Source organism: Protobothrops mucrosquamatus, unplaced genomic scaffold, assembly GCF_001527695.2.
Source record: "Protobothrops mucrosquamatus isolate PMUCROS unplaced genomic scaffold, P.Mucros_1.0 scaffold_229, whole genome shotgun sequence".
Taxonomy (NCBI): domain Eukaryota; kingdom Metazoa; phylum Chordata; class Lepidosauria; order Squamata; family Viperidae; genus Protobothrops; species Protobothrops mucrosquamatus.
The window spans coordinates 63,514-76,709 of NW_015386305.1; the positions used below are offsets into that span (position 1 = coordinate 63,514).

The 13,196-nt window shown below is 42.8% G+C and overlaps 1 protein-coding gene across 1 annotated transcript; it reads left to right on the top strand.

Moving 5' to 3' along the window:
• The first annotated feature begins 7,542 nt into the window (after positions 1-7,542).
• LOC107299715 (fMet-Leu-Phe receptor-like) lies at positions 7,543-8,709 on the top strand. The gene has a single exon (XM_015829062.1). It carries the CDS (start codon positions 7,580-7,582, stop codon positions 8,648-8,650), a length of 1,071 nt encoding a protein of 356 aa, XP_015684548.1. The 5' UTR covers positions 7,543-7,579; the 3' UTR covers positions 8,651-8,709.
• The last annotated feature ends 4,487 nt before the right edge of the window (positions 8,710-13,196 follow it).

Here is a 13,196-nt window from a genome sequence, read left to right on the forward strand (position 1 = left end):
GAAGTTTTTAAGAAGAGACTGGACAGCCATTTGTCCGAAATGGTATAGGGTTTCCTGCCTGAGCGGGGGGTGGACTAGATGACCTCCAAGGTCCCTTCCAACTTTATTATTATTATTATTATTATTATTATTATTATTATTATTATTATTATTATTATTATTATTATTATTATTATTATTATTATTATTATTATTATTACTCAGAGAGGGAGAATACTCCATAATTCTCTAAGGGATTTCTGGATTCATCAGATTTAACCATATACAGCATTGTTATTAGGTGGCGAAAACAGCTTTCTTAAAGCTTTTTTTGGCTTAGCAGGCCAAGATTAGCAAATATAAATAAAAATCTGGTTCCAAATTTTGGAGTGTTCTTAATGGCCACCTCAACTATCAATTACTTTTGAAAGACAGGCCTTGCTCCTACTTGGAGCCCAACTCAGTAAAATGATGAAACAGAGGGGGGGGGGGGAAACAACTAGAGTTCTTTGAATAACTACAGATTTTCTTACATAAGGCCATGTTTTGTCTGAGGTTGACTAGGGCCTGCAGTGGAGAAAAGGGAATTGGAGAAGAGGAAGGAAAGAAGAACGGAGGCGAGGGAAAGAGCATACACTACGCAACCTTGTTAAGCCAGCTGTTTGTCTATATATAGGGATGTGTGTGGGAGTCATTCTCTGTATGGCCATCACATGCAGTTCTTCAGTTGTGTGTCTTTCTTCTCTCTTCCTTGCTTAGTTAAAGAACGTATCATAGTTATTCCCACGAAAGAGTTAAAATCTTCGTTTTCCTGTCCACTTGACCTGCACCCAAGAAACAGAGCTGGGTTGAATGCCCTATTATAAAAATAAATAGTAAGATATATTGGTCATAAATTAGATCCAGTTAATGATGTGGGTGGTTTGGTTCTCAGTGTCAAGGAAAGGAAGTTAAACTTTAAATGTTATTTGTCTCCAGATGAGTAGATAAGAAATTATCTGTTAATTTATCAGTAGAAATTTCCCTAAAGGAAAACTCTTGACCACTATTTAAGAACAAACTTTCTTAACTGATATTGTCCAACACATAGACAAGCTCCTACTGTCATTAACAGAAAAATCCCAAACAACATAGGGAACAGCTCTTTCTGAGATTTGTCTAGATCAGTATTTCTTCACCCTGGCAGCTTGAAGATGTATGGACTTCAACTCCCAGAATTTCCCAGCCAGCAAGGGTGATAGAAGAATTCTGGGAGTTGAAGTCCACAGTTCTTCAAGTAGCCAAGGTTGAGAAACACTGGTCTAGTCTAGTGTTCTTCAACCTGGGCAACTTCAAGATGTGTGGACTTCAACTCCCAGAATTCCCCAGGCAGCTATGACAGTTCAAAGTTACGAGAGCCTTGGAAAAAGTTACTTACAAGCCACCCTTGAAGTTACGACTATCACACCCTCCCTTGGTCATATGATCACAATTCAGACACTTGGCAATTCAGACACTTGGCAATCAAGCATGTACAACAGTTGCAGTCTCCTGCAGTCACGTGATCATGATCTGTAACTTTCCCAGCTGGCTTCCTATCAGCAAAATCAATTGAGGAAGCCATATTCACTTAATGACTGTATGATGTACTTAATGACCATTTAATTTGCTTAATGATGACAGTGATTCATTTAACAACTGCAGTTAAAAGGTCATAAAATTGGGTCAGGTCACATGAGGACTAACTTAACAACCTCATTGTTTAATGATCAAAATTCCAGTCCTAATTGTGATCACAATTTAAAGACTATAATGTACCAGAAGGAGAAGGTCTGTTCTGAATCGTGTAACTCTGTGTAACCCTAACTAGAGCATGTATCTGTATGTTAGAATATCTGGCATTTATTGGGTTAATTGCTGTCTCCTTAAGAGATGGCTTATGGGAAATGTAGTTTTAGCTAGTCAGCTATAGCATGTTAATAGGTTAGTGGGAGGAGTTTCTAAAGGGCATTGGGAGACTTCCTGGACACAAGCCAGATTGGAATGTCTTTGTCTAAATAGAAGCATGGGCCATCGGATGCCACCTGATGGCCCTGTTCCGCTATAAAGATGGTATGGAGAGAGCATTATCTTCTCACTATTTTGACCCAGAATTAAGTTGCGTTGTAAACCCGGGTCAGATAGATAAACTCAATAGAAATGATTTCATAACAAAAACATATTTATTCGGAGAGATTACTTACATTTGGGCTGGTTGTTTCTTCTGGAAAATACATCTCTGTTCATTCCCATAGGTGAGAAGATAATGCTCTCTCCATACCATCTTTATAGTGGAACAGGGTCATCGGGTGGCATCCGATGGCCCATGCTTCTATTTAGATCAGTGGTTCTCAACCTTTTTAATGCTGCGACCCCCAACCGGTCGTAAGTCGAGGACTAAACCGGTCATAAGTCGAGGACTAAACTGGTCGTAAGTTGAGGACTACCCAACCGGTCGTAAGTCGAGGACTTTCCCTGCCCGGGAGTGCCGCGCATGCATGGTTCCTCCCCCTGCGCCGGCCGAGGCGTAGCTGGCAAGCGGCAGAGATGGAGCAGGCCGACCACCAGCTGGCCCAGCCCAAGGGAGGTAAGGCACCCGCTGGAAAAGGGGGAAAAAATGGCAGACAAAAAAAATGGCGGACAAAAAAAAGGCGGACAGCCTTGCTTGACGACCCCTGTGAAATGGTCGATCGACCCCAAATGGGGTCCCGACCCATAGGTTGAGAACCGCTGATTTAGATAAAGACATTCCAATCTGGCTTGTGTCCAGGAAGTCTCCCAATGCCCTTTAGAAACTCCTCCCACTAACCTACTAACATGCTATAGCTGACTAGCTAAAACTACATTTCCCATAAGCCATCTCTTAAGGAGACAGCACTTAACCCAATAAATGCCAGATATTCTAACATACAGATACATGCTCTAGTTAGGGTTACATAGAGTTACATGATCCAGAACAAGGTCCCTGTGGCTGCCATTGCTCTTGAATAAAGAATTTAACTTCATGCAAGTGCCTGATCCTGGCTCAAAAGCAGACCTGGTAAGGAATGTGTCAACATCCAGCTCAAGAATCCAAATAAAACTCCAGGTTCATTCCATCTCTGAATTTTTACTGTTTATTGAATACATTGCATGGTGATGTCAAAGCAAAACTAACTCTGAGGTTCCAACACCAATTCATAGACTTAAACAATAATTTTCCCAGCCAAACCCCCAAACATCTTACATAGTCCATATAAACGAGTTCACTTTGTTATGGGAACTGTCTGCTTCAATCCACACCTGTTATGGTGTCCTTGAAAAGGTTTCAGGCTCTCTCAGTGGAATCTTAGAAGTTTCATTTCTCCATCTAATCCTTCCCCCCCTTACTCTAAAGGCAAGTTGAAATACAGAGGCATGTAACTGCCAAAGTTTCATCCTTGACAAAATGACATTCCAACTGTAAAGCAGCACATGACAAATCCACAAGCAGGCAGTGTCACACCGAGACCATTTTTCTCATTAGCTATCTCAGTGGTGGCAAACCTATGGCACGGGTGCCAGAGGCGGCACTCAGAGCCCTCTCTGTGGGCATGCACGCCATCGCCACAGTCCTAGGCCTTCAGCTGGGTTTTATAAAACCGTTTCGCTTTAGGCCTCTGCCACTGTGTGCAAAAAATCTTGCAAAGTGGAATTGATTGATTGAACTTTTTAGTCCCACCCAGTCTGCCGTTACCACCACAACCACGCCCTCCCAATGGGATACGCCCAGCCAATGGGCCACGCCCAGCCAATGGGCCACACCCACCCGGCACCCAACGATGCATAAGTGGGTTTTGGGTTGCAGTTTGGGCACTCGGTCTCTAAAAGGTTTGCCATCACTGAGCTATCTCCTTCATTATTCTTTTTTGGGCACCAGTTAAAATGAGAAACATCTGGGATCATTTCAGAAACAACTGGAGTAATGCTTAAATGGCCTTCTCAACATTCTCCACCTCCGCTACGCTACACATCACAGCTAAGCAGCTTAAGATACTTTGCAAATACAGCTTCTGAACTGGTAATTGAGCATAAAGAACTTAACTGAATTTTAGGTTCAATCGTCCATGTCTGAGTCCAACTTCACTGCCACCTTGCAAACAATGTATGCTAATTCCAAATGCCACTGGAAAATTGGCATCGTTTCCATAATTATTCAAAAAATAATGTCAATTTGCACAAATGACGAAACTTCCGATTTCAAAGGTACGTCTTTTGTGCCTAATGGGATAGAAATCTATTTTCCTCAGGGTGTCAAGGCAGGTACAATGTGTTCCTTGCATCTTCCCCAAAGGCAACAATCCCACTAGGAAGATGGAGCCGAGATGCAGAGAGACTGGTCTAAATCTAATTTTGTGGCTGAGGGTGAGCTAGGATCAAGAACATCTGGACCTAAAGCACATCCCTCCAACCCAAACGGTCAAATAAATTGAGGCACTACTGTATGTGCGAACCCCACCAATAAGTTGCCTCAGCAGAGGTCAGGAGAACTTGGTCACCCAGCCCATGTTCTCACGTTGAATCTCCAGCAACAAGATGCAACAAGTTTAGATGGCTGAAGAGCAGGCCTGAGGCACATCAGTCATTCCCAATTCCAAGCCACATCAGCAGATTGCAAGGACTTCCCAGGTGGCTCTTTTTTTCATAGGAGGTGACAGAGTCTGAAGACTCAGCAAGTCTTGAAATGTTTGGCCAGGTGAGACCACCTCCAACCTTTCCTGAAGCTTCCAAGATAGGGCAACGGGTATGCTCTGTGATGCTTGCCAGAGGTTTTGACACACTTGTTATGGAAAGTGTAGCACGGAATTTGTTAAAGGGCTCTGTTGAATCACGGACGTTTGGTAAATCACGTTGTTCCTCAGAAATAAACCAGCAGGAACCCGACAAAGATACTTGAGAAGAGGCTTCACATTTTTTTTTTTTGGCTGCTGCAGAGTGGATTTTCACACCCTAACCACCCTGCTTGATCCGCACACATGACGTATGTTGTGGGAATGCAATTTAAGCCACCACAGGAGCAGCCCTCTCTTATCCAAAGGCACTCCGCTTGAAGACTTCCATCTGACAACATTTCTCAACTCTTAATCCCCTGGTGCTCGGGAATTATTTTTAGGAGCGTTCTGGGTCCCGTGGAATTTGCCGTTTTAATGAAGCCCATCCTTTTTCACGGCTTTGCATAGCTGCAATCGTTCTGGTCGACAGTGAAGGGATTCTGCATGATCGCCTCTAGCAGGAAAAGGCTTTCCTCAAGTTCCCCTTTTCGGCAGGAGTTAATCTTGACTTTGGATGAGCTCCAAAAACAGAACCAAGCGGAGAAAGTAAGCCGCAGCCAAGAAATCTGCATTTTCTTGTCAAGGGAGCCCAGAGAAATACAGAAGACGTGATTCCTGCACCCTAAAACAGGTAATTTCAGGGTCTAAAACCAGGGCACCACACCTTCTGGGGGATTGTGCTAATTCCAGAACAACAATAGTCTTGTCCCTGTTTATATTGTTTCTGGGTGTGTTAGACTGTCAAAACCAGACGGATGGTTTGCTCTCGAGAGATGGGCTCTGCTCAGTCACCTCTTGTCATGTTTTGCTAATCTTAGAGTCTTTCAGCCACTCAAGAATGCAGGTGTGTAGTCTTGTGGTTTTGTGTTACAGTGTACATGATTATGATAACCAGGCAAGTTGTATTCCAGTGTGATTTGGCTGCCTGATTTTAGCAGCTGGCTTGGATTGGAAAACTGCTTGTCTAGAGCTAAGTGTACACTTTCTAATATCGGTGCACTTGTCAGACAGCTACAGCATGGTGGCACACAAACCCATTGTGCAATGTAGACAAAAATATGGGGGATTTATCTTTCAAGTAGCTTAACTGGAAGTGACTTTGTCAAAGAGCTCTGAATTCCAAAGTCAATTAAAGTATTACTTACCTTTCCCTCCCTGACTTCACCTCCCCTCTTTTTTTTTTTTTTTTTTTTTTGAAAAAAGGATGGAAGATCTAGAATAAAAGTACCCAAGTATAAGAGCACAGCCTGAAACTATGGAGACATATGTCTAACCTTATGTCAAACATCTGACATTGGCCTAACATCTCATCAGATCTGAGATGCAGGTCCTGTTTGTTAGGGGGGGGGGACATTTGGGGGTCCCAGGGTTGGGTCTTTTCAGCTGTGGTACCCGCCTTATGGAACATTCTCCTCCCTAAAGTGAGGTGAGCTCCATCCCTGTTAATATTCCAGAAGACCCTCAAGACCTCACTAAGTCTGAGAGTCTCAGAGAACCGGTAAGATCTTGAGGTGGCTTCAGTAGTGAGGTTCACATTCTTTTCTCTTGGGCTTTGTAGTTTTTATATGTTTTTTTAAAAAATAATGACTGTTTTGAGATATATATATATCTCAAAGGGGACACTAATGAATGAGAATCGTGATAGGACGGCTACAGCAGAGCTTCGTGATAGGGAGGAAAGCAATGCATGTGTGGTTGTAGGGAAAACTTGTAGGAAGAGGGAAAGTGGGAAGGAAGCCACAACGGAGGATGCTAAAAAGAAAAATAGGGAGAGCAAACAACAAGAAAATGCACTGCACATGAAATCAAAGACCCCCCTCAACCTACGACCAAAAAAGGGAAAGAGTAAGGGCGAGGGTAAAGAAAGTAAAAACGTAACAGCTAGCAATATGGATCTTAGAACTCAAACGCAGGTGGATTGGCTGGGACCTGTGACGAGGTCCAGGAGCCTGGTGCAAAGAGCACCATTCCCATAAATAGCCTTCCCATCGACTGGAGGTTACCCTGATGATGCTGGCAGCTGCCGGCGAAAGCTTGGTATTTTAAAATTTTATTAAAACTTTTTATAGTTTTTAAAAACTTCCTGGTGGCCTTACATTTTTGTACTTGCTAACATGAGTTTACCCAGGAATCACCTTTTTATTTTTAGAATACTTAATAATAATATATATATATATATAATGAGATGGGCGACCATATAAATGTGACAGATAAATATGTGATAGCTAGATAGATAAAAATGTGATAGATAAATATCATAGAAATGTTTAGAAGCATTGGATGTTCCAGCTGGACATTCAACCTACAATGTAAGTTCATCTGCTGCTCAAGAATTCCTGATGACCACCCAATCTTTGGCTTGACATTTCTGACTTTGGAGAAGCTGCCATTTTTCCAAAACCATCTGCTTGCACCGTCAGCAGTTCCTTTCTTGGACCACCTGGGAAATGCAGAAGTACTCTATATTTCTGTAGGGTAGATAGAGAAGAGGATGACATTCTGGTCTTCCTTCCTCCTTTTGACCATATCTTGTGGTTCCCCTGAGCTTGGGAAAAGTTTCTTTGTCACTAATTCATAGAGTTGTTGGATTAGAGATGCTGAAATTCTACCATCTAGTGATGAATTTGGGGAGCACCACAATGAGAGAGAACATGCATGGTCTGAGTGATTTCTTTTTTCTTGGCTTGCTGTTGTAAAGATTGTGAGTCAAATAACATTGATTCTCTTTTTTCCAGGTTTTTTTCGACCATCTTATTTCTTAATCCTCCTACTCTGTAAGCTCCCGTTACATCATGAATGTTAATCTCACTGGTCCGGGCATCTCCAATGCATCCTTGACATCCTCCACGGATACCAAGTTGGACGTGAGCAAGCTCATGGACATGCTTCAGATCTTCTTCTACACAGTTCTGTTTCTACTTGGTTCCCTGGGCAATGGAGCGGTGATCTGGATCACAGTCCGCCAGACTTCACGGACCATCAGCTGTGTCTGGTTCTTCAATCTAGCTCTGGCTGACTTTCTCTTCTCAGTCACCCGGATTGTGCCTCTCTTGAAGAACGCTTTTAATAGCGGGTGGCCCTTCGGAAGCTTCCTATGCAAAGCCAACAGCTTCATCAAGTATCTCAACATGTTTGGCAGCGTCTTCCTCTTAGCTGCCATCAGCATAGACAGGGCAGCGTGTGTAGCCTATCCAATATGGACCAAAAGGCACCGGGGCAGTCGCTTGGCATGGGTCGCTGCCATCGGAGCTTGGTTAATGGCCATTGCCACAAGTGTTCCTTTCTACCTCTACCGCGGCATAAAAATTGACAAGTCTAACAAGACCAAGTGCTCCTTTGCCCTGGAGGGAAACGAAACTGCCAAACTGGCCATCTACATGTTGAGACTGATTTGTGGGTTCTTGGCCCCTTTCGCCATCATTGTGATCTGCTACGGCATCATCGTTGTGGTGCTGAGGAGACGGCGGGCTTCCATCCGTTCCAAGAAACCCTTCAGGGTCATCCTGGTTCTTGTGGTCACGTTCTTCCTCTGCTGGGCACCATATCACATCTTCCAACTCCTCAAATTGGCAAAGGTGGAAAGCCTAGGAATTTCTATTGGCCTCCCGCTCTCCTCCTTCCTGGCCTACCTCAACAGTTGTGTCAACCCTATCCTTTATTTTTTCATGGGCATGGACTTCCACCGAAAGCTGACTCTTTACAACATGAGGGCGGCATTCAGGAGAACCTTGTTCGAAGACAGTGGCACCTCATTTAGGAGCAAATACAGGAAGGAGATGGCTTCTTCCACTGATGAGATACCTCAGTCTTCAGTGGTCCCTCAGATGCATCGCAAAACCTCAACCCTTCCAAGTTCAGTTTAGGAAACTCATGTGGATTAGGAACTCACGGGTGACAGGTGAAGAACATAGACATAGAACATAGAATCATGGAGCTGGAAGGGACCTTGAAAATCTTCTAGTCCAGCCTCCTGCTCAAGGCAGGAGACCTTCTACCATCCCAGTCAAATGGCTGTCCAATCTATTTTTGAAAACCTCCAGTGATGGAGCACCCACAACTTCTAGAGCAAGTCATTCCACTGATTAATTGTTCTCGCTGACAGAAAATTTCTCCCTAATTCTAGGCTGGACCTCTCTTTAATAAGCTGGCACCTGTTGCTTCTTGTCCTGCCCTCTGGACAGGACAACACATGAGGAAGACAGCAGTCTGATGGAGGCTGGATCCGTCACACCCATTACCTGAGAAATACAAGATTTCTTTTCTTTTTTCTGCTTTCATTCCATCCACCCGTCTTCCCTATTGATATTTCCTGGACATTGTGAAGCTACAAATACTCATGTGTTAAAAGGAAGCTTTATCTTCCATCCTGAACTTCAAGCGATGGGTGGTTTTGCTTTATATTCGTCATGTCTGTTATTTTTCTTTGATTCTGATGTACATACAGTGTGTATAAACTTTCAGCTATATTTGTACATTTATGTCTTTGGAAAGCTTATTCAACCAACTCTGATATTAGCAGCCCTGCCTGAGGTGCTTCTAATTTTAACCAAAACCTAAGCCATCATGTCGCATTCTAAAACCAATATTAAGGAAGCATAAAAATTAGATGCTTTTTTAAAAAATAAAATAAAATAAAGGGAATGTGTCCTTTACAGCCTGCCTGCTGTGACTGACTCGGCTGGGTGGGGAATTCTGGGGTCTTAAAGCTGCCAAGGTTGACCAACATAGATCCAGACTTTCAGCCTTGATTAAAGTGCTTGGAAATGTTGAATACTGCAGTCAAAAACATCTGGAAGGGGCCGCCAGATGCTCAGAAAAACCTACAAAACCTTTCAAGTCTTATTCCGTTGCGCAATTATTGCTTTCTCTGTGTGTTTTCTTTTCGTTAAAGTGGGTATTCTTGTCACATCATGATGTCATTTTGTTTATTGATTCGTGCTCTGGGCTCCGGCAGTTGGATAGCCTTTAAATAAACATATTTCCATTATTTATAGCAAGTAAACAAAAAAATAAATAAATGGAATCACGTGGCCAAAAGGAGGGTCCTCCCCCTCCGTCTCGTCTCTCTAGTTTAGCCAGGCGGTGGAGTTTTATATCAGTCAGGCTGTCTTTCCTTCCATGATCACAAAACGACACATATGAATTGGTAACCAATGTTGTCTTCGGAGCAACCTTGCAAAGGAGATGAAGAGAGAAAGGTCACAATAATAATAGTAATAATAGTAATAATAGTAATAGTAGTAATAATAGTAATAATAGTGGTGATGATGATGACGATGATGATGATGATGATGATGATGATGATGATGATGATGGAAGGGACCTTGGAGGTCATCTAGTCCAATCTCCTGCTCAGGCAGGAAACCCTAGACCATTTCGGACAAATGGCTGTCCAGTCTCTTCTTAAAAACTTCCAGTGTTGGAGCATTCACCACTTCTGGAGGCAGGTTGTTCCACTGGTTAATTGTTCTAACTGTCAGGAAGTTTCTCCTTAGTTCTAGGTTGCTTCTCTCCTTGGTTAGTTTCCATCCGTTGCTTCTTGTCCTGCCCTTAGGTTCTTTGGAAAATAGCTTGACTCCCTCTTCTTTGGGGCAGCCCCTGAGATATTGGAAGACTGCTATCATGTCCCCCCTTGTCCTTCTCTTCCTTAAACTAGACATACCCAATTCCAGCAGCCATTTTACTTCGTGGCTAGGTCATTCCTTTCCAGGGGTCTGTTCAGACAGTCAGCAGTGATCAGACAGTTGCTGTTCCTATTTCTCCTTGGTGTGTTGGAGGATCCCCAAGCAGTCAAAGAGGCCCAGTGGTCAACAGCAACATGGAGGGAAAAGAACCGCACAGCCTGCAGCATAGAAATTGGTGGCTTTGGGTAAAAACCAGCAGCTAGTCACAGACCTTGGGCTGTAACAAGATAAGGGTAGCCATGATTTAATCAAGGTTTCCCAACGCAGCGGAAAGGGGCAAAGGCAGGGTTATGTAACTTATTTAAAAAATTAATTTAAATTTTTAAGAAGAAATTGGACAACCATTTGCCTGACACGGTAGAGGGTTTCCTGCTTGAGCGGCGGAGGGGTGGACCTGAAGACCTCCAAGGTCTGTTATTTTCAGCCTTTCTCACATGTACTCAGTTAGCTCTTTTTTCTCCTAATCTCACTCCCGCCCTTTGTGTAAAACAAACCAAACCAAACCAAGCAAAACACCTACACATCTCCATGGAAGGAAAAGTGAAGAATTTACTTCCTCTTGACTTTTATCCATCCTGTGGAGCTTGGAGGGCTGCCGTAAGTGTAAAAGAAGTCAGTAAAAATCCTCCAGCATGATATATATATATATATGGAATTAACATCCTGGGTGGCTGGACTCACAGCTGTCTGGGGGAATAGCTGTATTTTCAAAATATTTTATCAGAGGAGCATGTTGGAAGTAGTTCTTAGGAAGACTCCCTGGGGACCATTGCAGCTACTACATGAACTTTCTTACTCTCTCTCTCTCTCTCTCTTCATTAGTGGGAAGAGCTTAAACAACTTTGCTATTTTCAGATCTGGCATCTGACCAAGATTTGGTGCTCAGTCTTTTCAGACACTTAACTAAAGGGACATTATTCCTGGGTATTAAAAAGAGGAAGTAGTTACTTCCTGGATTGCCCCACATGAGGAAATGCAGGTTGAGATGGGGCAACCAATAACCTTTTTTTTTTAACAGAACAGGCAGAAAACCTCAATTGTCTGAAATGGTACTATAGGGTTTTCCTGGTTGGACTAGAAGACCTCCAAGGTCCCTTCCAACTCTGTTATTCTGTTATTCTATTAATTGCATAGAGGAAGCAGAAGCAATGCCTGATGGGTAAAACATGAAATTAAGGTAATCCTCCCTGCCATTCATCTCCTCAATCATTCTTACGGGCGCTAGTTAAAATGAGATGCATCTGTGGAAATGTCTGAATTATAGAAATACAGAAATTATACGCATCCATGAAATTGAAGGCAGACAAACAAGATGGGCAACAGACTCATACTTATGACCACTGCAGTGTCCTGTATTCACGTGATCACTTTTGCCACTTTCTGACCAGCAAAGTCAATGGGGGAAAGCCAGATTCATTTAACAACGGTGTTACTAACTTAACAGCTGCAGTGATTCGCTTAACAACTGTGGCAAGAAAGGTCGTAACATGGGGCAAAAGTGTCTCACTTAGCACCAGAAATGTTGGGCTCAATTTTGGTTGTAAGCTGAAGGTCACCTGTATCAGGTTTTATTGTATTGGGGGAAGCCAGTTGCTTCATGTTACTTGAGAAAGTAACACAATGTCATGATAGCAGTGTTCCGGTATCTCAGGGGCTGCCCCAAAGAAGAGGGAGTCAAGCTCTTCTCCAAAGCGCCTGAAAGACAGGACAAGAAGCAACGGGTGGAAACTAACCAAAGAGAGAAACAACCTAGAACTAAGGAGAAACTTCCTGACAGTTAGAACAATTAACCAGTGGAACAACCTGCCACCAGAAGCGGTGAATGCTCCAACACTGGAAGTTTTTAAGAAGAAACTGGACAGCCATTTGTCTGAAATGGTATAGGGTTTCCTGCCTGAGCAGGGGGTTGGACTAGATGACCTCCAAGGTACCTTCCAACTTTATCATTGTTATTATTATTAAGTATGAGAAACGTTTGCTAAATCAAGTTGTTCTTTGGAAATATATCACAAGAAGTCGAGCAAAGATACTTGAGGCGAGGCTTCAAATTTCTGTGGGTTTTGCGGAATGTCAGCGACTTCTCAGGAAAAAAAAAAGAACAACCCACGTGGACTGTCTTTTATTTTTGTTCCTTATAAACCAACTTTGTTGGTTCAAGAGAGAATAACACAACTGTTTGCAGAGAAGACAAGCTGCAACCGAATAATCCTAGTTTCCTGTAAAAGAAGCTCAGCGAAAGAGGGGCAACGTGATTCTTGCAACTTCAGACAGGTAATTTTGGAGTTTACTATAACATCAAAATAGCCCTGTCTGTATCATGTCAGGATATTCATTTCTGGATATTTTAGACTGTCGAACAGTCTTTAAGAGATGGATTCTCCCTAGCAATCTTTTTCCAGTTTTATCTCTGGTGGTTCCTAGGATTTTTGCATCCAGCTTAGGCAAATTTCATCCTGGATTTGAAAAAAAGTAAGGTTCTACATTTAGGCAAGAAAAACCAAATGTACAGGTATAGTATAGGGGGTACCTTGCTCAATAGTAGTAACTGTGAGGGGGATCTAGGAGTCCTAGTGAACAATCACTTAAATATGAGCCAGCCGTGTGCTGCAGCTGCCAAAAAAGCCAACACAGTGCTAGGCTGCATTAACAGAGGGATCGAATCAAGATCACATGAAGTGTTAATACCACTTTACAAGGCCTTGGTAAGGCTACACTTGGAATACTG